Below are 27148 nucleotides of genomic sequence, written 5' to 3'. Positions count from 1 at the left end.
TAAAAAGAGGCACACTTGAATATATTTCTTTGATTCTAAGATGCTACCAATTATGTCATCAATTTAATAAGAGCTTTTTAAGAAACAAAGAAACATTACTTCATTAAATATGATCTTGTTGATTGTGAAAATCATCTGGGTTTCAGAATGTTACTGTGTGGCAGGGGAAATGAATCTAAGGTATTAAAAAAATAAACCTGTAGGTTCCAGAGCTCTGGTCACCACATCTGACAGAGTGAGAGTAAAACACCACGTAGAAATCAATACCCTCATTTATAAAAGTGCCGGCACTGTTTTCGCTCCCATAAGAATGAGAAAAACAGCAACAAACCTAACAGGAAGCTGTCCTCATTTGGGCCAAATAAAGATGATAATTTATTTACCACTATAGATTCTGAACCATCCTAGAAAAAGAGACAGTATATTCTACAAAATTACCAAAATCAGCTGGGCCTGGATTTGATTTAAGATTCTTACCGTGCTTTCAGCGGCAGAGGTCCGGTCATCAGTCTTCATCATGGAAAACTGCATGTCGCTGGGCTCTGATCTCACCGGTGTCTGCCGGGGTGAAAGTACTACCACTATGAATAAAGCCCACACTCCAATTCACTATATCAATAATACCCCAGGTAAGCTGCTTTCATTTCCATTACAGGTTGCACTGACAACCTAAAAATCCCACCGCTACAAACATCTAGAAATTCTGGATGAAACGGAACATCCGTCTTATTAAATGGCTAAGACAGGCTTGAAAGAAGGGAAGGAAAACATCCAGGGGCCATAAGCAAAGACCAAACTGAAAACCAAAGTGTGTGCAGAAACTGATGCTACAGATACGCAGAGTAGAGGCCGGCAAAAGGAGAAAATAAAGAAGCCCATTTGATTTATTCTGGGCTTTGGGTCAGAAAAACTATTTTCAAGACCTTACCTCCTATGCTCACTATGGCTAAGGTCCAAATTTGCATTATGAGTGGTCTAGAAACTCCCTAAAGTATTTTGCAAAAATGAAATCTAAAGCTTCTTCCCACACTGCAAAAAAACTTCCATAGATAAGCTCTGTTGAAGATGAGCTCATAATTCGAAATAAGAAAAGTTCCCAGGCAAGGGATCAAACCTGTGCCACAGCAGTGACCCAAGCCACGGCAGTGACCATGCTGGATCCTTAACTGCTAGACCACTAGGGAGCTCCAAAACAAACACTTTTAAAATGACTAAAAACATAAAAGGACTCAATACTAAAAAAGACAACACTTTCTTTAAAAGTCCAGGCAGATTTTACAAAGTACTTTCTACAAATAAAAACTGGAGTCATTAAAATTAAAAGACTCAATGGGATACAGAGAAGATTAGACAAATTCAAAGAAAGTTTAAGTGAATTGATTTGAGGAAATTATCCTGAAAGTTGCACAGAATGACCAAACTACGAAAGAGAGCGTGAGAGAGATAAGAAGATTCAACATATGTCTAACAGTTACTCCAAAAAGATAGACTAGAAAGAGCAAGAGGTGAATTTCAAAAACATAATGACTAGGGATTTTCCAGAACTGATGAAAGAAGCAATCTTCAGATTCAGGAAGCAAGATAAGTCCTCGGCAGGATAAATAAAAATAAATCCACACGGGTTCCACTGGAGGGCCCTGCAGAACAGCCAAGTCAAAGCAATTTGGAGAAAATATCAAAATGAAGCAATACTCTAAGACATGCTTTGTTTACCACATCAAAGTAGTATGTCAAATTCTGGAAGCATACTTCTTGAAATTAAAAATAGGAAATAAAAAAAAGGAAAATAGTTGTCTTGTATTAAATAATGGCTCAATGACAGTGGCTTCCTGGGATATTATACAGACAAGTCTCTAAGGTCATGTCTTGATTCAGTAAAGAAAAAAACTGCCAGCATCCACTGATGGCATCTGATATGGGGACCTGAGCATGCTAATTCTAAAGAATATATAATAAATTCAAAACAGAATTTATAGAATATTCAAAATCACAAGGTTTCCAAAAACTACTTTTTATAGCAATGCCACATTAATATTCCTCAAGACCCACTTGTAATCTGCTCAATACTTTCAAAACATTCTAAACAACAAGAACCAACTTTTTTCTTCAGCCTTATATTCTATAAATTCTCACAGCCCACATTTTCAGTCAGTTCAGTTACAAACAAGCCATGAACAAGGTTTTTCCTCTTATCTTTGTTCTATTCTGTTTGGAGTGAATGACAGCAACCGCTAAATGTCTTATGATGTCCACTAAAATGAGTTTTAGCAGGGCACATGGTCACCCAGGAAGACCACATTTGCAGCTTTCCCGGCAGGAGTGAGGTGTGACCAAAGGATGTGAACGGAAATGATGACTGCATCTTCCAGATCAGGCTGTGCACAAATTTCTTTCACTCCTAGTTGCTCCGGTTCCCTTCCCTGGGGGCTGAAATGCAGATGTGGTGCTAGCACGCTAGCTTTAACCATGCAAATGAGGGCAAAACACATTAGAAAAATAGCGGACCAATAAGAGAGAAGGCACCTGGTGAAGCAGAGATACAGGGATGACCCACCTACCTCTTCGTCACGTGAGAAAAAGAGAGGGGGGAAAAACCCACCTCAACAACCATAATCCTAGAGTCTTTGTAATTTGGGGTCTGTTACAATAGTTTAGCCTTTACCCTGACTGAGTTAGATCATTTTCCCCTTACAGATTCACAACCCAACTTCATGACTTTTATTTCACAAATGCTAAAGGAGTTAGCTCTACCACACAACTTGACTGTCACATAGGGCCATATGTGTTTTCTTGGGACTACTTTTCTTTTGAAACAAGAGGCCTGTGGTGGGCAGCCTCTAGGATGGTCCTCAATGATCCTCACCTCCTGGGTTTTGTGCCTTTGTGTATTCCCCATCCCAGCCCGGAGAGTGGGCTGGACCTAGAGACTCAGAATATGGCAAAAATAATTTTGAGATCTGGTTATTCATTAAGAGAGTGTGGCCTAAGTCTTGAATGACTCCTCTCACCCTCTTGCCAGCTGCTTTGTTATGAGGTTCTCTATGGAGCCATCTGTGTGGCAAAGAAATGAGGCAGGCTTCCGGTCAACAGCCAGAGAAGAACTGAGACCCTGAGCCTGTCAACAACCAAATGAGCTTGGAAAGAGATTTTCCCCAGTCAAGCCTTCAGATGAGACTGCAGCCCAGCCTGACTGCAGCCTCATGAGAGACCTTGAGGCAGAAGCACCCAGCTTAGCTGAACCTGGATTCCTCATCTATAAAAACTGTGGAGCAATGTTTGTTGTTTCATATTTATGTTCAATTTGGCCACACCTACGGCATGTGGAAGTTCTCAGGCCAGGGACTGAACCTGTGCCTCAGCAGCGACCCAAGCCGCTACAGTGACAATGCCAGAATATTGACCAGCTGCACCACACGGGGACTCCTAATGTTTGTTGTTTTAAACTGCGAAGTTTTGGGGGAAAGCTGTTATGCAGCAATAGATAACTAATATAAGACCATATTTCCTATTTCTTCTACAGTACCATGTAATTTGCAGGTATTCAAAGAATGTGCTTGTCAATACTGCTCTACAAATACTAAATTGTAAGCCAAATCATCCAAAGTGAAATTTTGCCATTGGAGAGATTATATACCTATTGGTGATATAAATTCCCTTGAAGAAGGGTCTCTGAAGATCTACTCAATTTAGGGAAATTTAAATAGCGTAAAATTTAACCCTAAAATTAAATTTAATTAGGATTAGTTTGGAAGCAATTTAACATATCAGTTAAAGGTATGGGCTTTAGAATCAGGCATACCTGGAAGTTCCCTTGTGGCAGAGGGGGTTAAAGATCAGGTATTGTTGCAGCTCTGGCATGGGCTGCAACTGTGATGTGGGTTTGATCCCTGGCCCAGGAACTGTCACATGCTGTGAGCACAGCTCCCCCCCCCAAAAAAAAATCAGGCAGACCTGATACTGAGTCCAGTTGTTAACATTTACATTGTAAATACACATACATGAAATAGAGTTATTTAACAATTACACTGTCTGACTATTACCACAGAGTTGATAATCCATGCTTATACTAGATAATGGGAAAGGTACAAAGGACAATATTTGCATAAAGTATTCATACTGAAGAAAAATGCCCTAAGACATAAAAAGAAAAAATTGTGATGTTTAGGGTATGCAGTTATTGTATACATTTCTCACATAGAGATTTTTAACTTTCATAGATTGGTTTGAGAGACAAACTTTATTTTGGAGGAAAATCTGAATATAGCAGACCAAAGAGACATGGCTGGATTACCTGTCTTATCGTGTCACCTTCCTGATTACTAACTGTAATCATTTTATCTTCACCACCTAAAGCAAGCATATTTTCTGCATTCCAACATCCACATGTGATTCTCTTAGTATGTTTTCCTGAAAAAGAGATGTTTTTGTACAGACATATTGATTTCTCCAAAAGATATTTTTAAAAATCTGTGGGGTTCATCTGAAAATTTAGGTAATATACGATGGACACTGAATAGATGAGGGAATTTAAATGCTCATCAAAGCAGTTAGTGTCTAAGCAACCTTATTTAAAACAGTTTACTACTAAGTATAAAGGCAATCCTGTTTTCCAACTTTTTATGTGGGAATGAGCATAGGCCCTACTATAAAAAGACAGTCCACCCCTTGACGAGTTTGTTTCCCAAATAACCAAACCTAACACGAGAAGTCAGTCTCAAAGCGCTGAAGTTATCTTGACTATATTCAGCGTCATGGTGTGGTGGACCTTTGGCATAAACAGATTCAACATCACAGTTTTGACTATTCATGGAAAACTAAAGGATACACAGAGATGTGCGATAATACTGAGGTGCCAGTATGAATGCACCTTAGTGGGGCTTGTGTTACGATTGAGCCATTTAGCTAGGGAGGGATATGAGAGAGCCACTAAATATTAGAACACCTTTTTATTGAGCTGTCTAGCCAGTGCAAAAACCCTACTTTGGGGTGGACATCACATGCCTGACTGTGGACATTTGTTGAAGGTCCTGGGATATGTAAATACTCAAGAGTCCCAAGGGTAATTAAGTCTATGGATTGCTGAGGCAGACTGCCTGTATTTGGATTCAGTGGTTTCAACACATTGCAAAACCTTGGGTATGGTACTTAACCCTTCTATTCCTTAGTCCCATTGTCCAAAAACTGGGGATAATGGTAGGAGCTCTCTCAGAGGGTTGAGGATCAAAGGACTTAAAGCATTTAGAAGGGCGCCAGGCATAGAGGAAGTGCTGTAGCAGTGTTTGCTACTTCAGCTGATACTGAGACAGAGATCATGTCCCTTATAGACCCTAATACAGCAGAAAGCAAGCTCCAAATATACAGTCATTAAGCGAGCAGACTCTGAGGCAAAAGAGTGCCAAGTGTGTCAGAGGCTTAGTTAGGAGGCCAAGACATGAAGAAAGATGAGGAAGAGATGAAGTCAGGGAGTTGGCAAGGGCCAAGGCATGGAAGGCGTGGCTGGCCATTGTAAGGACTTTGACCCTGGGGTGACATGGAGAGCCTCTGCAGAGTTTGAGCAGAAGGCTCACTCTGGCTTCTGGGTTGAGAATATGCGATAGCAGGGCAAGAGCTGAAGCAGGCAGACCTGTTAAGAGATTGCAGAAATTCAGGTGGAAGGTATCCGAGCCCCACCCTATGCTGGAAGGAGTAGAGGGGAGAACAGTCTTGACTCTATAGAGATATTTGGAGGTAGATTCTACAAGATTTTGTGACAAATGAGGTAGAGGGTATGAGAAAGAGAAGAGTCCAGGATAATGATAAGGTCTGCCCAAATCCTCAAGAGGGTGCAACGTCATCAATGATGAGAGGGAGAGCTCTGGGTTTGGGCAATGTTAAATTGGAAGTGTTGGCTAGAAATCTCACTGGAGATGTTGAGTAAGTAGTTGGATGTATGAGTGTCGAGTGTGAAAGAGATAAATACAGAACTAGAGAGGAAGCACTGGAAATCAGGAGACCAGAGCACAAAGGTCCAGGGAACATTCAGCAAGAGGCTAGGACAAAGGAGACTGTGCCGACCACAGATTAAGACACTTGGGTGGTACATTGGAAGTGGGTATCCCAAGTAACAGGCATTCAAAGGGAAAAAGGAGGGAAGAGAGATGCAAAGATGCCAAAGACAAACTTCTTTCTCAAGAAAGGGAGAAGAAATCTTTCCTTTCCTTCTAGGGCTCAGAACTCAGGTTTCAACTGCCTTAACATCAGAAAAGACAGTTAACACGTTCTGTGAGTTTACTTAATGGTGTTCTGGGCACTTGACACGTACTGATTAACTTAATAATAATGTATAGTTAATATACTACAGTAATGAAATGTGAATCATGTTACTGGGGGACTGGCAATATTAAGTAAACTGTGGTCAACGAAATCCATGCATATTAGAACCATGCAAAGTGAGAACTGCCTGTATCTAGCCCAGTTCAAGGAGATAAACCAGAGCAAGATGAAACAAGCTGACTGGCGGATCACGCTGTCATGCACCTGCTATCAGAAGTGGATTGGCTTGGTTTTAGGAAAGTAAATTATTGAAATGGAAAAAAAGCAGAGCCACAAATCATAACCAACTCTGAAAGAGGCAGCTAAAGAACCTAAGATATATAATTAACCTGACTCTTTTCAGGTCCATTTTACATCAATAAATTAGACTGAGATTAGAATCAACATTCATATTAAATACAAAGATCACATATAAAATCATGTATACATGACAGGTACTGACACAAAATAATGATGCACTGACAAATTATTTTCTTATGCCTCAAGTGTCAAAATTTCTGGGGCTTCTGAGTTAACTGACAGGTATACCTGCAAACGAGGTGGGATAGAGAACACGCCTACTACTGAAGTCAAAGAGACAAATCAATCTATATGGTAAAAGCTGATTTTTGTAACTCAAAAATTTTAAATTTTTTTATATGGATCAATGACATTAGTTTAGCTAGAGCACTAAAAATATTCGTAGGCAAGATATGCATACATGTGAAAATAATTTGCAAGGAGCCAGTGTCTTTAAAAGAAAGGCACTTTCTCAGGAATTCTGTGCGCACTATTATCTCCAGCATTTAATCTCTTCGTTAGCAGTGCATTACACTGGCCACCTGTATGTAATTAAGCCACTCAGTTTACCAGTCACCAGCATGACATTACGGTAACTGAAAAGAATGGATACTGTGTCCTCCGGGTATTCAGAAAGCAGATCCTAAGTGACCAGAGGTTGGGGGCAACCAAAGAGACTGAACCTAGAGGGTCAGAGAAGGAATAAACACACATAAACACCCTGAGGCAACTGCAATTCCTAGTCTACACCTAGATTAGTGTTTGGAGTGTGTGAGGGGTCAGAATTAGGAGGCTGGATAGACTCTGCCCAAGAAGTCATCAGATATCTTGGTCTGACTACTAAGGCATTGACATGCATATTAGCTACTCCGTGCCAAAGGTACAATCTGGGTGAGACAGATGGAAGGTGTCCAATGGCACAGGCTCAGCTTAGCGTAGCCTGGGAAATTCTTAGTAGGAGCTGAAGAGGGATGGTCTAGCTTAGCTAAATGAATGGCTTGACCAGGGGAGTCTTAATTTCAAACTACAAAATTTCCCTTGGAGTATCAGGGAAATCTGAGGTGGTAAAAATTTACATTTACGTAGAGCATCTCCAATATTTCGCAGTGTTGCCAGCTATAACCTACCAAGGACAGGAATCTTTCGCGACGTCTGACGATTATAAATAAGCAAATTCCCTTTAACGGTTCCAACAGCCAGGAAACTTCCAAATTTTGACCAAAGAAGGAAAGACATTTGATCCCTGTAACATTAAGATATAAATTACTAAACAGTGCACAATCATAACCCCCAAAGAGTCCTTTTGAAAAGTACTTCATGAATCATTTTAACATCTACTTAGAAGCTGGAGTACAAAATTACAACATAATGCTTTGGGACAAAGAGTAAGTGCTAAAGCCATTTTGAGACATTGTAAAACGATCTTAGGTTCAGAGAGACAAATGTATGATGAATCTAGGCTTCAATTCAGTCACGACAGAATCTTAAATTTCATGAGATGAACTCATGATGAGACAATTAATTTTTTTTAAATCTGATAACATGATATATTAAATTGGAACAATCACTGGGAATCCATGACCTGAAAAAGGACATATATTTTCCAGCTGTCACTGTTAAGAGTAGCTCAGAAAGAGGTAGAAAGCACATTTACTCACCACCAGTTTTTAGGGCTCATTGTAGGACTCACAGGTTGCACTTTTGCATGATTCTCTACTAGAGGGAATCAGGACTCCCTGGAGAGCAGCTCATTCCATATGTTGAGGAAAGAAATCACAATGGGTCTAGAAAAGTGCTTATGAAAGTGCAATCCTAGAAGTTCCCGTCGTGGCTCAGGGGTTAACGAACCTGAGGACGCAGGTTCGATCCCTGGCCTTGCTCAGTGGGTTAAGGATCTGGCATTGCCCTGAGCTGTGTGTAGGTTGCAGACACAGATTGGATCTCGTGTTGCTGTGGTTGTGGTATAGGCTGGCGGCTACAGCTCTGATTAGACCCCTAGCCTGAAAACTTTCATATGCCACAGGTGGGTCCTTAAGAAGCAAAAAAAGAAAAGAAAATGCAATTGCAGGACCAGTAGCAGCATCTGGGAACTTCAGAAACGCTAGTTCCCAGGTCCCGCCCCAGTCTTTCAGCATGAGAAACTCCAGGGGTGGCGCCCAGCTGTCAGGTGTTTTCAGAAGCTCTCCAGGTGAGCTGCAGCCAAACTTTAAGAGGCAAAGATAGAACATGCTAGTGTTTTCAGAAAGCTATGCAGCTTTCAAGAATGTTGAATACAGTTAATAAAAGGACAAAAGAAGAGTTTCCTCTGTGGTACAGCAGGTTAAGGATCAAGCGTTGTCTCTCCAGGGGTGCAGGTTTGAACCCGGGCCTGGCGCCGTGGTTAAGGATCTGGTGTTGCTACCTACAGCAGCTATGGTGTACACTGCAGTTTTGGCTTGGATTCAGTCCCTGGCCTGGGAACTTCCGTATGCTGCAGGGGTGGCCAAAAAAGAACAAAACAAAAGGAACAAAAGAGTAAGCTTAAAGGGGTTTCTTCTGGCTAAATTAGGGGAATTTGAGCATTAAAAATTCCATATGTGATTGAAACAAGTTGAGTTCAATGAAAGGCCATAAAACATCATGACACTTGGAAGACAAAAATTCACTTAAAACATAGGAAAAGTTAGCTGTAATAATAGGTGATTAAAATATTTAAACATTAATTTTAATGAGAAATATTAAAATACCAGGCTGCTAGGTTTCTTCAGTTGAGTGTATGTTTGTAATTATATTAAGTATACAGTATATTTTATAAAAGATATTAAGTACATATTTTATAAAAGATAAATATGCAATTGTCTCTTATTTAATTAAGTATGGCACTCATGAGATATGCCTCTCAGATCTCCAACTACAGAATGGGTAACTGAAAAAAAAAAAAAAATTAGATCTCCCAGGTGGCCTAGAGGTTAGGGACTCTGCATTGCCACTGCTGTGGCTCAGGTTCAATCCCTGGCCCAGGAACTTCTGCACACCACAGGTGATGTCACAAAAAAAAAAAAAAAAAAAAAGGGGGGGGGAAGCCCAAGGGCCCCAACTGCTACGCATTGGAGTCCATCACCTCGGTGTGCTGGGGCTGCATGTTTCCACCGACTGCTCCGGGCAACAAAGGAGTGTGGCCGGGATACTGCTGAGGCCGTTCCTTGGAGACATGGGATTCCTTCGGTGGTAACCTTGGCTCAGACTGGGCCGAGCTGAACTCGGCAGAACGGAGCTGCAGTCTAAGATGCTTCTACCTCCCTTTCTTTTTTTTCGTCTTTTTAGGACCACACCCTCAGCACATGGAAGTTCCCAGGCTAGGGGTCGAACTGGAGCTGTAGCTGCCGGCCACGGCCACAGCCACATTGGATCCGAGCTACAACTGCGACCTACACCACAGCCCATGGCAACGCTGGATCCTTAACCCACTGAGCAAGGCCAGGGATCAAACCTGCATCCTAATGAATACCAGTGGGGTTTGCTACTGATGGGACATGACGGAAATTCCTCTCCCTCCCTTTCTTCCTTCTCTCCTTCAAAGGGTCAGACAGGCATTATGGTCTGATGGCTCTTCTACCCTCTTCTTCCCCACGTAGGTGTTTCCTGTGATAAATATCTTACACATTTAATCCTGTTTTGGGAGTCTGCTTCTCAGAAGACATGAATAAAATAGTACAGGAGAAAAGAGAAACTATATGACAAGAACGAGGCCTCATCAGCAACAGTGGTCACATGTAGTAAGAGTCCATCCAATAGTTGATCAGTACTGCCAGTCACACAACAACCAGCTAGAGAGAGGGTTAAGCAGGGTACTCCAAGAAGACCACAGAATCAATTATCTTCAAAAGAAGAGCTAACTAAATGGACTCTATCTCTCTTTGGACAGAAAGACTCCAGAGGGCCCTACAAAGTACAGTAAGATACTAAGACATACATAAGTTTCCAATAATGCTAACAGATCAGGCCAGGGTATAATAATTACAAATATTTCTGGCCAAGCAAAATGTAAAGAATATATTACTTTAGGAAAATGCACCTGACTACAAAAAAAAAAAAAAAGAAAAGAAAAAAAAAGAAAAGAAAAGAAAAAGAAAAGGGCAAACTATGTGGCTATGTGAAAGGCCGAAAGGCACTGTCTTTAAAAAATCTTGCTGATGTGATAACGGCAATCAGAAAAGCGGCTGAACAGGTGCTCAGATCTGAATGGCCCTGGGAGAAGCAACCGCTTCCCATGATCCCACAAAGAATGAATTGTTGGTTGATGAACCAGATGTTGTATTCAGAGTTTCTCTGAAAATACTTCTGGATCCCAGGCGTATAACTCAATGATTACTGCTATAGGCCTAGGTAGGATCAGGGTTAAGTACCACTATAATCATAGAAAAGTATAAAAAATACATTTAGCGAAAATGATAACAAATTCAACCCATTGTGTTCACGTAATAATTTAAGATAGTTAAGGGGCATTGCAGTAAGCTTTGCAATGATTATATTAGAATGTTTTCTGAATAATTTGTGTCTGAAGTGCTCAAAAGAAATCAGATTACATCCGTAAATTAAATTTAAATTGTTTAAAGGAAATTCAAGTGTGCAAAATAGTTAAAAATTGATATTCGAAATTTTGTTTATTAACTATCATAATGTAATGGATTGATCATTAACAAAAAAAAAATGAGTAGGGATACCTTTCCACAGCCAAAGGCCTTTAGACATTAGGTATCAACATCAACAGTACAACACCCTTTATTTTACCTTAATGATAATGACAATAACATCTACCATTCACATCGTTCTTATTTTGGTGCCTGGCTATGGCATACAATTAACTCTCACAACAATCCTGAGATGATGTGAGGAAGTGGCAGGAGGCAGAGTCGCCAGTTCAAAACACCTGGGGTTATTTATGCATTTTCCTCTGGCTGAGAAGCTGGCTTCACTGATGCCGAGTTTGGTGCAAGAACCAATACTTGATATTAAAAACATTCTCTTGAATGGAGCACACAGGATGTGCAAAATCTTTTGAACAGTGAGGTACTGAAGTGTAAAGGGGCAGAGCAAGAACTGAAGGTTCTCGGACCCAGCAGGATTTAATGTCGATCAGACACTATCACCTGTGGATGTGAGACTCGAGCGTCACTTTGGAGGGTCAAGGGAAAGTGCACTAAGGTGACATTTGGTCCTGCTCTGTGTGGGGCCACCCTGCTTGTCTGGGTTCAGTTATTCATTGCTAAGTAAGCTGGAAAAGCCAAGTCTAATCTTACGGTATGTGTGCAATCTCTTCCTACCCATCGGCAGGCCCCGTGACACCAAGAGGCACCGATTATTACTATACGCATTATATATATGTGTATGTGTATATGTGTGATTATACATAAGATTTCTTATGATTATACATAAGACGTCTGACTTAGAAGTTAATACAGAGAAAGGAAGAGCTGAGAGATGGAGACAATCTTGACTGCATCATTAGAACCCCTGGATCCAGCCATGCCTGCAGTCAACACCATCTCCAGATTTTCCCATATACATTTTCTCTGTTCTTGGACTTTTTAGTATATTCCACTGGAAGCAACTTTTGAAGAAGCTACTATATTTTATAATTATAACAATTTTATTCTAATTAATCGGGCAAATTAATAGGATAACAAAAAGATGAACTTTTTCTTTACAAAAACTCATGAATACATCTCATTTATAATGAAAGTGGTAAATACTGCTGGCATCAAATCTGCAAATAATCATGCTTCTACGTGAAGATTAAAAAAAATTAAAAAAGTTATCCTTACCTCATGCCACTGTCTAACTGGCTGGTCTTATTTGTGTTGGCATCCCATAGATAAATGTAACTGGATTTCTCAGCAATCACTGCTAGGATATCTCCATCTTTATCCCAATCCATAGCGACACAGTTACTTTTAAAAAAGAGAGCAAAACATCCACTATACTTTTTTATGTAGGGGAAAAAATTTTGAACACTCAGCTATTCATGATTTTTGTCTATAACAAGATCGTTCAATCTATTTTTGAATTGGTCATAAACTTTCTAAAGTGAAAAATATAGCGCAGCATTCACTTCTTCAATAATACTAGCACCAATTTTGTTGTTGAGAAGTTGAAAAAATATGAATTCTAAATATTTCCATATACTATATTAAATATAATTATACCAAATAAACTAGCAGATTTTTTTGGCTGCACGCATGGCATGTGCAAGTTCCTGGGCCAGGGATCGAATCTGCACCTCAGCAGTGACCTGGGCCACAACAGTGCCGATGCTGGATCCTTAACCTGCTGTGCCACAAGGAAACTCCAGCAGATTTTCTTGAAACCTATAAAGAACCTGGCCTTTGGTAAAACAAACTCACCAAGCACCTCTACAAATGATCACATCTGGAATTAAGAGGTTATTTGTATGATCAAATTTGGAAGGTTATTTCAGATTTACAAAGAGAAAAAGGTACTGATAAGAAACGAAGCTGTATATGGATAAACTGTATATTATAAACAGATCAAGGCTGGGTAGATGCAGGATTGCAAATAGTAAGACTGAATTCGGAAATATGAAATGGAAATAACATTTCTTACTATCTTAATAAGAAAAGGGGTTGGATTAAGACAATAAAGTTATAAATAGGAAATGCTCTATATAACATAACTCCTCAAAGAAGTTTTAGGGTTTTTTTTGGTTTGGTAAGGTTTTCTTTTTGCTTTTTTGAGCCACATCTGCGGCATGTGGAAGTTCCCAGGCTAGGGGTTGAATCAGAGCTACAGCTGCCAGCCTACACCACAGCCACAGCAACACAGGATCCAAGCCTTGTCTGCTACCTACACCACAGCTCACGGCAGCACCAGATCCTTAAGCCACTGAGTGAGGCCAGGCATCGAACCCACATCCTCATAGATCCTAGTCGGATTTGTTACCACTGAGCCATGATGGGAACTCCCAAAGAAGTTTTTATTAAGTGCCTTCTTTATCTAGCTTGCCCTCTGTTTCCTGGAATACAGAAACCAGAAGTAACAATTAAGAGAGTGGTGGGAAATGCCAAAATGGTGCTATCAGGTGGGTGGGAGAGAAGTAAAGCAACCTGATTTGCAAAGATGGTGGAGATAAACTACAGAGAGGACACATGCATTTAAAAAGCCTGGCAGGAGTTCCTGCTGCAGTGCAACAGAATCAGCAGCTCTGGAGTGCTGGGAGGTAGTTTCAGTTCCTGGCCCAGCATCGTGGGTTAAGGATCCAGTGCTGCAGCAGCTGAGGAGTATGTCACAGCTGAGGCTCGAAACTGATCCCTGGCCTGGGAACGCCATATGCCACAGGGAGGCCCAAAAATAAAAAATAAAAATAAAAAGCCTAGCAGTCTAAGACCATTTAGGTGAGGGACTCTACACATTGTAATAACCACTGAACCTGTCAGTGAAATAATAAACATACCTAATGATCACACTGAATCATTAAAAATGCCTGTAATACTTACCATCATCGAAAATGATTTCCTTAAAATGGATAAAGCCTTTGTCCCTTAAGTAGTATGTATAAAGTAACTATTTTCCAATGATTATTAGAGAGGATATACCACAGTCACCCAGGCTTATCTTATCTGCATACACACACACTAAGGCTTGTTTGTAATTAAATAAAAACTCTTTTATATGAATTCATTTATAATTCTGCCTTAAAGCTTATCTGTGAATGTATGCATATATATAAATATAAACTCTAACTCATATGCTATATACCTACATAGTCCATTGACTACTTGTGGTATAAAAAAACCAAATCTCTTTCAAATGGAAAAAGCAGAAGAACAAATACAGGTTAGATATAAGTCATAAAATTCTACTTGATTATAGTTTTAAGACACTGTTTTCTTATCTTTTAGGCAACAAAGCTTGAAAAAGTTTTTGATCTGCCTCCGTACTTACCCAGATAAGTTAATTTCACTTCTTTGTTGACCATGGCGATCAAAGATTTTCACAATGTGATCAGCTCTAAAAGCAATCAGAACACAAAGATGTGATTTAAATGTTTCTTCTTATTTATATAAAAAGTAGTTTTTTGGTAATTCCCATTGTTGGTGCAGCAGAAACGAATCCAACTAGTACCCATGAGGATGCAGGTTTGATCCTTTGCTTCGCCCCGTGGGTTGAGGACCTGGCATTGCTGTGAGCTGTGGGGTAGGTCGCAGATAAGGCTTAGATCTCGAGTGGGTGTGGCTGGCAGCTGTAGCTACAATTCGACCACTAGCCTGGGAACTTCCACATGCCACAGGTGTGGCCCTAAAAAGCCATAAAAAGGGAGTTTTTTTGAACAAGTAACTTCAGTATTCTCTCATGATCATTTCATAATTTATATGGAAAAAGTTATTAGCAGAGAAAAGGATCTGTGAACTGTGACATTAGTGGAAATAAATATATACCTTTTCATACAATTCAATCATCACCCAAGAATCTCCACTAAATAGTGTGGTTGGGTGGGCACACAACCACCTGGAGTCAAGATGATTAACACAAGTTTCTTACCCTGTTACTGCAAGGTAGTTTCCTGATGTTTTTTGCCAGGTAAACCATATTGGTGTGCCAAGCCAAGTCTTTTCGAGCAGTGTGAAAACACGCTAAAACACACAAAAATACAATTTTTATACTTTCAGAACATACAATTATGCGTTGGTTAGAAATGACGTCAAAACATGATAATGAAAACAGGATTTAGGAGGGTGAAGCCTATGTTGACTAAGAAGTCAACAAGAGAGCAAAATGACTAATCAATCAATCAACAATCTGGCTGGTAAAGTATGGACCTCAATTTTACAGCAGTGTTTATTATAAAACTTTTTTGCTTTTGAATATTAATTTCATAAAGATTTATAATTTAGTGTTTTATAGCTATTAAAGATATAAATAATTTAAACGTGATTAATTATCACTGGCATGGATTTGGGGGATTCAATTGAACAAGACTGCCATTAAAAAATCTTTACTGTGATATAAATACAAAATGTCTACACTTTCTTCAAAATAATTTTTTCCTTTGCCCATTAGTTATATTTACTTCATCATTAAGTGCTTAATCTGGCTATTGGGTGGACACTTTCTTAACTGAAAAATCATTCTTTGCATTTAGACACTAACGAACTGTCTATCCAATATGAAAACCACAAACCACAGGGGGACTTGAAATTTTATTGAGGTCTGAAATGTGGGTAGTCCAAATTTAGATGTGCTGTAAATATAAAATTCACATCGGATTTCAAAAACGATCTCACTGATAATTGTTCATATTAATGACATGTGGAAATGATAATAATTTGGATATGCGGGTAAAGCAAGTTATTAATCTCCCCTGTTTCTTTAAAAAGCATTTTAAAGAATTTTACTAAAATTTTTAATTTAAATTGACTCATTCACATCAAACAATACTGATCTAGAACATCTAGGAACAGAAGAGCTTGAACAAATAAATTTAGTTTTTAGTATCAGGTTAAATTACAGATTAAACAATGATGCCCATGTTTAGGCGTGTGAAGTTTAGGTGGCTTCACAGTCTGAATGGCAACACAAAACTCTTTCAAAAGTCAAAATTAAAGACCAATCACAGGCACTTTCTATGTTAAATCCACCTCTACGGAAAACAGAGGCGGGCTATAACACAGGTATATCCAAGTTTTGTGGAGCATTAAGGAAACCTTAATAGAAAAAAAAAAGGGGGTATAAAAGCATTTTTCTGCAATTTGACGACCACACTGTCCTGGAACCCCTGCATGCACGTGAAGGATCCCTAAACCTGAACTTCACTCCTCCCGGCTGTGATCTTACACATTACTTTTCTTCAAAGAAACTATATAGACGCTCCATACACATACAATACCCTAGAAAAGGTGCTAGCTTCACATCCACAAAACCAACGTTTAGATTTTGCTTTTTATTTATCAGCTGTAGGGCTTAAATTGATTAAATTGCCTCAAGCACAGAATTCTCAACTGTAAACTAGGAATAGTATCTCCTTACTTCTGGTACTTAATAAATTGCGAAGAGCTTCAGAATTGTGAGTTAAGATTACCGGTCTGTTAACTCCAAACTCACAAATCCCCACCAAAAGCTCCGAGAACGTACAAAATAACTTTAAAATTAAGCCACTTCTTTGCCAGATCAGGGCGGGGGGTAGGGGTGGGGGTGAGGGGTATTGCTTGGTAAAGAGAAGGGTGAACGAGCTGTAGCCAATGACGGGAATGGGGTTCACAAGAAGCCCAAGCCTAGAAACGGTGCGTGCAGAGGATGACTCTCTAGAGACTGAGACCAGCGTGTGCAGATTTCCCAGTGAATAATGTACTACCAGGTGATCCGAAAATTGCAGCGGTCCCAGGCAATACAATTTGAGATTATTCTTTCGGAGGCTTTTCACTCTTTTTAAGGCACTGAGCAAATGCGCGGCTTGCAGGGGTTTCGCAGAAGATGAGACAGCTTGACACCCGAACAAGTGAACTTCACCGCGACCCTCCAAACGCATTCACACAAACCGTTCCTTCCACCGTGAGAAGTTCGGGGTGCCCAGATCCAGTCTACTCATTTCCAGATGTGGCAGGGTTCCCACTTTCTGCACTGCATCAACTGCGCCTACGGTCTCCGAAATGAGAGGCCTCCCTCCCCGCCTTCTCCTCTTCAATTATCCTTTCCCTTCGTTCCTTCAACTTCGCCCCTGCTCTCCTCTCCGTGGTCATCCCGCTCCTCCATTTCCCACTTCTCACGCACTCGGAAAGAGGAAAGGCGGGTTCAATCCCTTACCCTCAAAATGATTCTCAGTGGGAAAAGGAAAGAGCTAGCGGTCGCGTCTTCCTACACCCCCCACCCCCCGCGGGGTTTGTAAGTTATTTACCTTCATCTCAAGGCTTCAGCTGCCGCGCGAGGCTTGCGAGTGCGCAGGCGCACCCAGTCTCCTCCGAGAAGGCCACCGCGTTCCCGTCACCCAGGAGACCGCGCGAGCAGTAGCCAATCAGGGAACGTCAGCTGAAGGGCGGTGCCTCGCGGGGTCGGGGAGGTGGGGGCGGGAGGCGGAAGGCGGGGACTGCAATCACAGGATGCCAGCGTAGCAAGGCCCAGAGAAATTAGGCGTCGCAAGGCTCTGTTGCGCCTCGGCTTCCTGTCTGGGCCAATGGGATGAAACCCTCCAGAAGGAGGCGGGTTATGGGAGACCCGGAAGGCGCCTGCGTAAATTTCGGCCGCCGCTGCTGAAAAGGCAATGGTGGCCAGAGGGGGCGCGGAGAAATTTCAAAAAAAGAAAGGAGAGGAGCGTTGGATTAAAGCAGGAGGGAATTGGTTCCTGGGGCAAATAGTCTAACGCAATCTACATAGAGAGATCACTCTGCAGCTATTCAAAGGACGTTAAAGTTGAAGACTGATTTCTTTGGGGGACATATTTATATCTTCAGATGTTTAAATTCGAATGCAAGACCTGCACGTTCAAACGGAGATTATTTAAGATAGGTGATTGGGTGAAGGAGAAAAAGGTTATAGAGAAGTGAAAACTCAGAAATGGCCTTTGTAATATTTAAAACAGAGTGAATGGGACTTTTTAGGTTTACAGAATGTTAGGAGAGACAAAAATTTACTTTTACCTTTAGGGCCTGAGAAATAAACTGACATGAGACCAATTAATGGGAGAAAAAGCGTATAAATTTCTATGTATTATGTTTACATGACAGGAGAATTAAATTAGTTAAAAAAAAACCAAATTCCTACATCAAAATATTAATTTGAGGGAGTTCCCCTCATGGCGCAGTGGAAACCAATCCGACTAGGAACCGTGAGGTTGCGGGTTCCATCCCTGACCTGCTCAGTGGGGTAAGGATCTGCCTTTGCTCTGAGCTGTGATGTAGGTCGCAGACGCGGCTCAGATCTGGCTTGGCTGTGGCTGTGGCTGTGGCTAGGCTGTCGGCAATAGCTCTGATTAGACCCCTAGCCTGGAAACCTCCATATGCCGCACTGTGGACCTAAAAAGACCAAGACAAAAAAAACCAATAATAATAATTTGAGCAACATATTTCTAAGTTTTGCTCTTGTATGTACCAGTTTTACTGTGAATTTATAATTATGGTGTATATATGTCTTTAACACATTTATTTAGGTCAAATAATAAATATAACACATTTATTAGGTTGCTTAGTACTGAGCAATAGAAAAGGATGCAATCCTGATAAAATAGATCTTAGTTTTCCCATACCAATTAACTCAGCTTTTCCTTTTTCCTGCTTTTGAGGCTGAATCATTTAGATCATTGGTTTTCTAACTTTACTGTGTATCTGGTAGATTTAGTGGGTGTTAGAATCACCTCCAGGGCCTGCTGAAACTGATTGCCTGGCCCCACCCCCAGAGCCTCTGATTTAGTAATTCTGGGATGGACTTGGAGAATTTACATTTCTAACAAGTCCCCAGGTGATGCTGATTAGGCCCTTCTGTAGATTACACTTGGAGGCCGCAGTTCTCTAGATGATTGTTTCCTAGGAGTTCCCTTCATGGTGCAGCAAAACCAACCCCACTAGGAACCATGAGGTTGTGGGTTCCATCCCTGGCCTCTCTCAGTGGGTTAGGGAGGATTCGGCATTGCCTTGAACTGTGGTGTAGGTTGCAGACATGGCTTGGATCTGGCATTGGTGTGGCTGTGGAGGAGGCCAGCAGCTGTAGCTGCGATTAGACCCCTACCCTGGGAATCTTCATATGCCTCAGGTGCGGCCCTAAAAAGCAAATAGTTTCCTAAATCCCCTCCATGTTTTATCATTATGTCTTATACTGAAAACAGTCCATTCCTTTTTTAAGTTTACAAAGCAACAAATCTTTTCCTAATACATGCCTTCTGAAAGTCACTTTTCAAGCTATTATTTTTAAGCTGCAAGTAGCATTTGGTATTGTTATTTTACGTAAAACAGGGATCCTAATTAATGCCTAGTTTTTTTGTTTTTTATTATTCTGTTTTTTTCATTAGGCCAAAAGAATAGGTAGGACTTCAATAGATGGATAAAAGGGAAAGCATCGTTAGAGGTAATGAGGTACAGTTGAAGAGGTAAAACGGGATTTGAACCCAGTAACAACACTTTGTAACTTAATTATGTAACGTGATTAAACCTGTTCATCTGCAAAAGGATCTGGTGTCCACGTGTTGGGAGAGATTCACTGAAGCATTAGCTAGTCTATGGGAAGGGGTGATTCCAGAGTGCATGGAGCTATTTTCTAAAATAAATTATACAGCTTAAGAAGTTACCATCAAGGCTCAGTGGAAACGAATCTGATTAATATCTGTGAGAACACAGGTTCGATCCCTGGCCTCACTCAGTGGGTTAAGGATCTAGCGTTGCTGTGAGCTGTGGTGTAGGTCATAGGTGTGGTTTGGATCCCAGGCTGCTGCGGCTGTGGCATAGGCTGGCGGCTACAGCTCTGATTGGACCCCTAGCCTGGGAACCTCCATGTGCTGTGGGTTTGGCCCTGAGAAGACAAAAATAAAATAAATTATATAACTTAAAATTGATTGTTTATTTAAACATGCATAAGTATCAGAGCAATCTCCAGGAACCTCTAATTTACTTGGAAAAATATGGCATTATGAAAATTTATATCCACTACAAAAACTGGTAAAAATGGCATGAAGCTTGTCAAAAGGATGCTGAGAAAAATGAGGAACATAACTTGCTTACTATCAGGAAAAATTGTTTTTCTAGAGAGAGAGAAAGGGAGAGAGAGAAGAAACTTTCCAGGGTGAAGAGGAAGAGAGATAGCATTGGAGATGGAAAATAATATTTAATATTAAGTGCAGATAAAGGAACTAAGAAATTTAGGTGGAATTCAGATTTTTTTAAAAAAATGGATGTAAATAGAATTTTTATTGAACACTATATTTCCAGTAAATACCAGTATTGTTTGACCATCTTATATTTTTGCCTTCAATTTATCATTTACACTTCCAGACTTTGAAACGATGGCCATTTGGAGTTCCTGCTGTGGTGCAGCATGTTAAGAACCCAGCTCCAGGGGCTGGGGTCCCTGAGGTATGAGTATGATCCCCAGCCAGGGCAATGGGTTAAAGGATCAGGTGTTGCTACAGCTGCAGAATAGTTTGCAGCTATGGCTCAGATTCAGCCCCTAGCCCAGGAACTTCTATATGCTGCAGGTGTGGCCATTTAAAAGAAAAAAAAAATTGCCATTTGAGGAAATAATTTCCTATCAATGTTATATAGAAAGGAAGTCTAACAAGCATAACAATTACTAACTAGGGAAAGATAGTGTATTCAAAAATAATACCTGGGAGTTTCCAGTACGGCTCAGTGGGTTAAGAACCTGAAGAGTAACCATGAGGATGTGGGTTTGATCCCTGGCCTCACTCAGTGGATTAAGGATCCAGCATTGCTGTGAACTGTGGTGTAGTTTGCAGACATGGTTTGGATCCTGTGTTGCTCTAGCTGTGGTGTAGGCCAGGACTTGCAGTTTGGATTTGACCCTGGCCTGGAAACCTCCATATGCTGTAGGTGTGGCCCTAAAAAGGAAAAAAAAAAAAAATATATATATATATGTGTGTGTGTGTGTGTGTATATATGTATATATGATTAGAGGATTCTAAACTGAACACATTTCCCTTTGGTTCCCTGACTAATGTCAGCAGCTAAAAATATTAACATCATTTGAAAATTATTAATTGCTATCATATATAATTAATTTTAAGCTTAATATATAATTGAATATTCAACATTAAGCCAATTATCTTTGTCCAGTTTTGTGCCAAGCATGATTCTGTGTGCACATATGTGGCTATGAATCAAATAGCCAAGGAAATTAAGAAATTAAAATTAGTTCTGGGTCCATGACAATCCAATGATTCCTATTCTCTAAGGGAAATTTTTGCATTACCTCCCCTGAGTTGATATTGTGGTTCTTACTCCTGACTGCTGTTAGAATTACTCGGGGGTCACTTGGGGTAGCTCAGGCTCAACCCAGATTTACTCAAACAATTTCTAGAAATGAAGCCCATCTTTCTTTCCTTCTCTTTCTCTCTCTCCCCCAACCCTTTAACTCTGTGATTACAGAGTTTGAAATCATGGTTTATTCGAGTATGCCAAATCTAAAGAAGCAGATGGAAAGCCTGTTTTGTTTCTGAAGATGAATAGCTACTTCTGCTAAAAACCTATGCTCATGAATGTAAAATGGCTTTGTTGCTCTGGAAACCAGTCTGCCAATTCCTTAAAAAGTTAAACATAGTATTACCATATGACTCAGCAATCCCATTCCTAGTTATATACCCTAAAGAATTAAAAACAGGGTTTCAAGCAAATACTCATATATATATGTTCATAGCAGCACTATTCAAATTAGCCAAAAGGCAGAACCAACCTAATGTCCATGAATGGATAAACCAATTGTGGTGTACACATACAATGGAATATTATTCCAGCAAGAAAAAGGAATGAAGCATTGATACATTTCTTGCCATAACATGGATGAATCTTGAAAATACACTAAATAAAAGAAGTCATAAAGAGTCACATATAATATGAGTCTATATGAAATATCCAGAAGAGGTAAATCCATAGAGATGGAATGTGGATTGGTGGTTGCCAGAAACTGCAGAAAGAGGTGTGGGGGTAGGGGTAATTACTATAGGGTTATAGGCTATAGGGTTTTCTTATGAAAATATTTTGGAACTAGATAGAGGCGGTGGTTGCACAGCATTGTAAGAATGCTCAGTACTACTGAATTGTTGACTTTAAAATGGTTAATATTATTATGAATTTCATATTTATTTATTTACTGCTTTTTAAGGATGCACCTGGGACATATGGAAATTCCTAGACCGGGGTCGAATCAGAGCTGCAGCTACCAGTCTACACCACAGCCACAGCCACACCAGATCCGAGCTGCATCTATGACCTACACCAAAGCTCATGGCAATGCCAGATCCTTAACCCACGGAGTGAGACTTGGGATCTAACCTGCATCCTCATGGATAATAGTTGGATTTGTTATTGCTGAACCATGACAGGAACTCAAGACTTAATTTTAAAAATTCTATGTACAAACATGTATAAACATGGAAACTTTACTTTTTTTTTTTTTTTCTTCCATTGTTAGGGCCACACGTCATGCAGTGGAAGTTCAGTTTAAAGCTTGTCATTAAACAACTACTGAATCTACTTAATCACACGATGGAGGTTTTTTGTTTATCTCATGAAAAACCTGGCACAGAAGCCATGCCTTACCTTATTCTGAATACCCCTAAGAGTATACCATATCTGGAGATTCAAATTTTTTCTTAAGCTGGGTGTTCGGGTCCACACTGAGAAGCATGCGGGGATCAAAGGGTATCCATTAGTCCAATAATTAGTGTTAGTGATTAAAAAACTTCTGTCCTCCAAAGGTAAATGACTGAAGACAGTACTTTCTCTAAAAGGGCAGAGAAGAAGCCATGGCAAAGGGAAGGAAGGAAATCGAAGAAAATAAAAGGGCAATAGGAAAAATTAGGGTAGTAGGGTTAAAAGATGTGAATACTGTCTTAAGTAGCTGCAGACTTCAAGTTTTTTTCTTGAAAACACTCCAGAAATGTGAATTTTTCTTTAAAAAAAGAAAATATAAGGACATTCTAATGGTATTTTAAAATGCCAAGCAATGGGATCCATTTGGAACCTAGGGAAAAGTTACCATTTGAGGCACAATCTTCTGAAAGAGTGAAAGTGATGGATAAGCAGTATAACTGCCATACTCCAACATTCTATGATAAACACATAGGATCCGACTGAGAGGGAGAAGCCGTCAGAGGCCTGACACCTGCCCTTAGGCTTGTTCTAATTGACACTAGATGCACAAAAGGACACAAGTGTAACCCAGAGCTAATGAAATGGAGCAAGACCCTATAGTTCTTCCCCCACCATGTCCTCCACCTGCCTTTGTAGAAAAATTTTAGTCAAGGAATTAACCAGAGATGTGCGGAATGCAAGAAACAAAGGAAAACAAGCAATCGAGGCCAAATAATAACAGTGTAGTCATTAAGCAAAGTCAAGGGCCTTTAGTTCCTTTTCAAGGGATAAAGCTAAGATTCGGAGCCATATCCTGTGAGCTGTCTTACAGATACTGAAACCCCCACCACGTGGAAGAAGTTAATGACATGGTGACCAGACTCAGCTGTGACATAAGCTGTCATGATTCTGAGAACTGGCCTCAAAGAAATGGGAACAAACCAACCCTGGATCTAAAGACTCACTGCACTTAATCAAGATGATGCTGCTCTGATCACTGCATGACCAATTTCAAGATGACGGTCAGAGGGGACTGCGCTGGTGCTGCCCCTAGCCCCCTCCCTCGGCCTGTAAGAGCTCTTGCCCACTGATTGTCAGTGGGGGTAGTTGGCCTTTGGACAGGAGTCTGCCCCTACCTGCACCCCCAGTTGCCAGCATCTGAAATCAAGCTAATTTTCCTTCCCAATGATCTTGCCTCTTTATTGGCTTTAGAGCGGCCAGCAGCTGGACCCCACTTTCAATAACATTAAGGCCCTAACACTCTCTGGTTACATCATGTCTCTCAAACCCTAAAGCTAGCCCTGAAGATAGAACACATTTTTATCTTTCTAATTAATAAATATTCCTAGTAAAAAAAAATATGCTCTTCATTTCAAAGGTTTCAACATCTCTTCCCATGCTTCATACTCTCTAAACTCTTCTAATAGGGAAAGGGTATCAATTGGCTTCTCAGGATTTCTTGGAAGGAAGAAATAGGAAACTGAGTTTTGTCTGCTTCATATGCAATATGGATCATTTGCTTAACATATATTTCCTGTTGGTGGAGTTAACATGGAGAAAAGCTGTCACTGGCAATTCTGAGCTCAGATGTGCAGTTTTCAATATTCAATTATTTGTAGATGATTTTCAGCTCCACTCATGTTTCCTATGCATCTGAAGAAGGCAAGAAATTAGCTTTGTGGAAAAGTGGGAGGAGGCCTAGAACACAGAGAATATGTGTTAAGCCTAAAAGGGATCTATCTTTTAAAACCACTTTACCAAATTTTGAAACAGAGTTACAGGAATGGAAATTTCTCCCCCGCCCCTGAATTGTTTGAAAGTACCTTGCCTGCATGATGCCCCATCATCCCAGAATACTTTGTATTTCCTGCAAAGACATTTGTCTACAAAATCACAATGCAACCATAAAAATCAAGAAGTGAACATCAGTACATTACCTTAATCTCGTCACATTACACAAGTTTAACAGTTCTTGTGTAATGTCTTTTTTTTTTTTTTTTTTTTTTTGTCTTTTGTCTTTTTTAGGGCCGCACCCGTGGCATATGGAAGTTCCCAGGATAGAGGTTCAATCAGAGCTGCAGCTGCTGGCCTACACCACAGCCAGAGCAACACAGGATCCGAGCCACATCTGCAACCTACACCATAGCTCATGGCAGTGCCGGTTCCTTAACCTACCTCAGTGGATCAAACCCACATCCTCATGGTTCCTAGTCGGGTTCGTTAACCACTGAGCTACAACGGGAACTTCTTGTAATGTCTTTTATAGTGAAAGAATTCAATCCGGGATCATGCATTGCATTTAATTGCCATTTTCTTTAGTCTTCACCTGGTATGACTACTCAGTTTTAACTTTTATGCCTCAGCATGTTTGAAAAATTCCAGGCTAGTTGTAACTGAGCAGGACTCTTGAGGTCTTTCCAGTATAGACCCCCACTCAGGTCCTCCACCTGCCTTTTTGTCTATAGAAAAACTCTAGTCAAAGAATCAATTTAACCAGAGAAGTGAGAAAGTACAGAGAAAAAGGAAAAGAGTTAAGCCAGACTAAGTAATAATAGTTTAGCCATTTAACAAGGTCAAGGACTTTTCCTTCTTCTTCAAGGACTATAGATAGAATGAGTCATGTCTTTGGAGCTGTTTTGCAGGTGCTGAAGCCCCCACTGGATGGAAGAAGTTAGCTGTAGGCTGCCCAGAGGAATGTAGACCTCAGGTGGGTTGGAACCATAAGGGGGATGATGCCGACTCCCAATTACCTCACCACCAACCAATCAGAAGAATGTCCACGAGCTGATCACACCTTGCTCCTTGACTCTATAAGACTCCTCTCTACTCCGGGGCGGGGGAAAGCCCACCGACGACGTTGAGGCCTGCTGTGTTCCCTCTTTGCCTGGCAAAGAAATAGCTACTCTATTACTTCCAAAACTCTGTCTCCATCTATCTTTCTCTCTTTCTCTTTCTTTCTTCCTTTTCCTTCCTTCCTTCCTTTATTTTTCTTTCCTCCCTTCCACGGCACATGGACAATCCTAGGCCAGGGATTGAATCTGAGCTGCAGTTGCAACCCACACCACAGCTGTGGCAATGCCAGATCCTTAACCCGCTGAACTGGGCTGGGGATGGAGGCTGCACCTCTGAGGTGACCTGAGCTGCTGCAGTCAGCATCTTAACCCACTCTGCCACAGCAGAAACTCCATAATTCTATTCAGCACCAGTGTACAGAGGCAGCCGAGATTTCAGAACATTATTTTGTAGAATGACCCTCAGTTTTGCCTTGATATCGTCTCACAATTAGATTCAGGTCATGCATCTTTGGCAGGAATATCACAGGGGTGATGCTGTGTTCTTCTCATCCCATCCTATCATGTGGCATACGATTTGGATTTGTCCCATTAATGATGTTGGTCACTTGATTTAAGTGGTGTCTGCCAGGCTTCTTAGCTCTAGAGTTATCCTTTGCCTCTGTCATAAGTGAACACTCGAGAGGGGAAGATCTTTTAAAATCATCTAAGTATCTCATTCCTCACCAAACTTTCGGTTTATGTGTTTATATCTGTATGGGCTCCTATTTTATTCAAAGGGGTATAGTTCATTATTCTGGTTTATTTTTATGCTTAAATTGGCTCCCGTTTGGCCACTGGAAGCCCCTCACATCTGGCCTCTGTGTCCTTTTGCTATGCCTCCAGCATTCTTTGAGCACAGCCTTGTTTATTAGCGCAAGCTGTTCCAGGCTCACCTTGTATTTTCCCTGCCTCATCTCTGGAATTAGCCAGTTTTCCAAGCATCTTTCATTCTCTGTGGTAGAAAATGGTATTTAGAGGACAAGATCTGGGCAGACGGTGTGATTTTCTTAGTCTGCTAGTCCCAGACTCTTTCTGCGGGCTCTCTTAGGGGAAATCCATCTATCTAGGTATCTAGCTAGCTATCTACCTATTGCCTATCTAAATCTATCTTTAAAACTGAGTTTGTACAGATATTTCCAATTCTAATTCAATACTACAGTGGTCATTCCAGATTTTTATCTCCCATTTTCTGTATTTATAACTCTTTCCAACAATGAGAATCTAGTCTTTCATTATTTATTTATTTATATTTTTTTGCCGCACCCACAGCATGTGGCCAGGGATTGGCCCTCACTACAGTTGTGACAGCTGTGGCAATGCCAGATCCATACCCCACTGCACCACGTGGGAACTTCCTCCTTCTCCTTAATAAGACCACTACTTTTGATCAACCCCCTTTAACCAGTTCCAGTGGCTGCAGGGTTTTCCCACACTACCAAG

General features: G+C 40.6%; 1 protein-coding gene across 4 annotated transcripts in view; it reads right to left on the bottom strand.

The window, feature by feature from the left end:
• WDR19 (WD repeat domain 19) overlaps positions 1–27148 on the bottom strand; it is a 99731-nt gene that overhangs the window by 72299 nt on the left and 284 nt on the right. Inside the window, exons 1-7 of one of the 4 annotated variants that reach the window (XM_021101111.1) lie at positions 17480–17606; positions 15130–15221; positions 14533–14598; positions 12396–12521; positions 7719–7834; positions 4292–4407; positions 478–558 (exon numbers count right to left, since the gene is read on the bottom strand). In XM_021101111.1, the coding sequence (XP_020956770.1) occupies positions 478–558; positions 4292–4407; positions 7719–7834; positions 12396–12521; positions 14533–14598; positions 15130–15221; positions 17480–17485 (603 nt within the window). In that variant the 5' untranslated portion in view covers positions 17486–17606. The other 3 variants (XM_021101112.1, XM_021101109.1, XM_021101110.1) reach the window with 3 other exon arrangements.

This window comes from Sus scrofa, chromosome 8 (assembly GCF_000003025.6).
Source record: "Sus scrofa isolate TJ Tabasco breed Duroc chromosome 8, Sscrofa11.1, whole genome shotgun sequence".
Classification (NCBI taxonomy): domain Eukaryota; kingdom Metazoa; phylum Chordata; class Mammalia; order Artiodactyla; family Suidae; genus Sus; species Sus scrofa.
The sequence above is the reverse complement of the archived record's forward strand: the minus strand, read 5'-3'. Positions and strand labels throughout refer to the sequence as shown.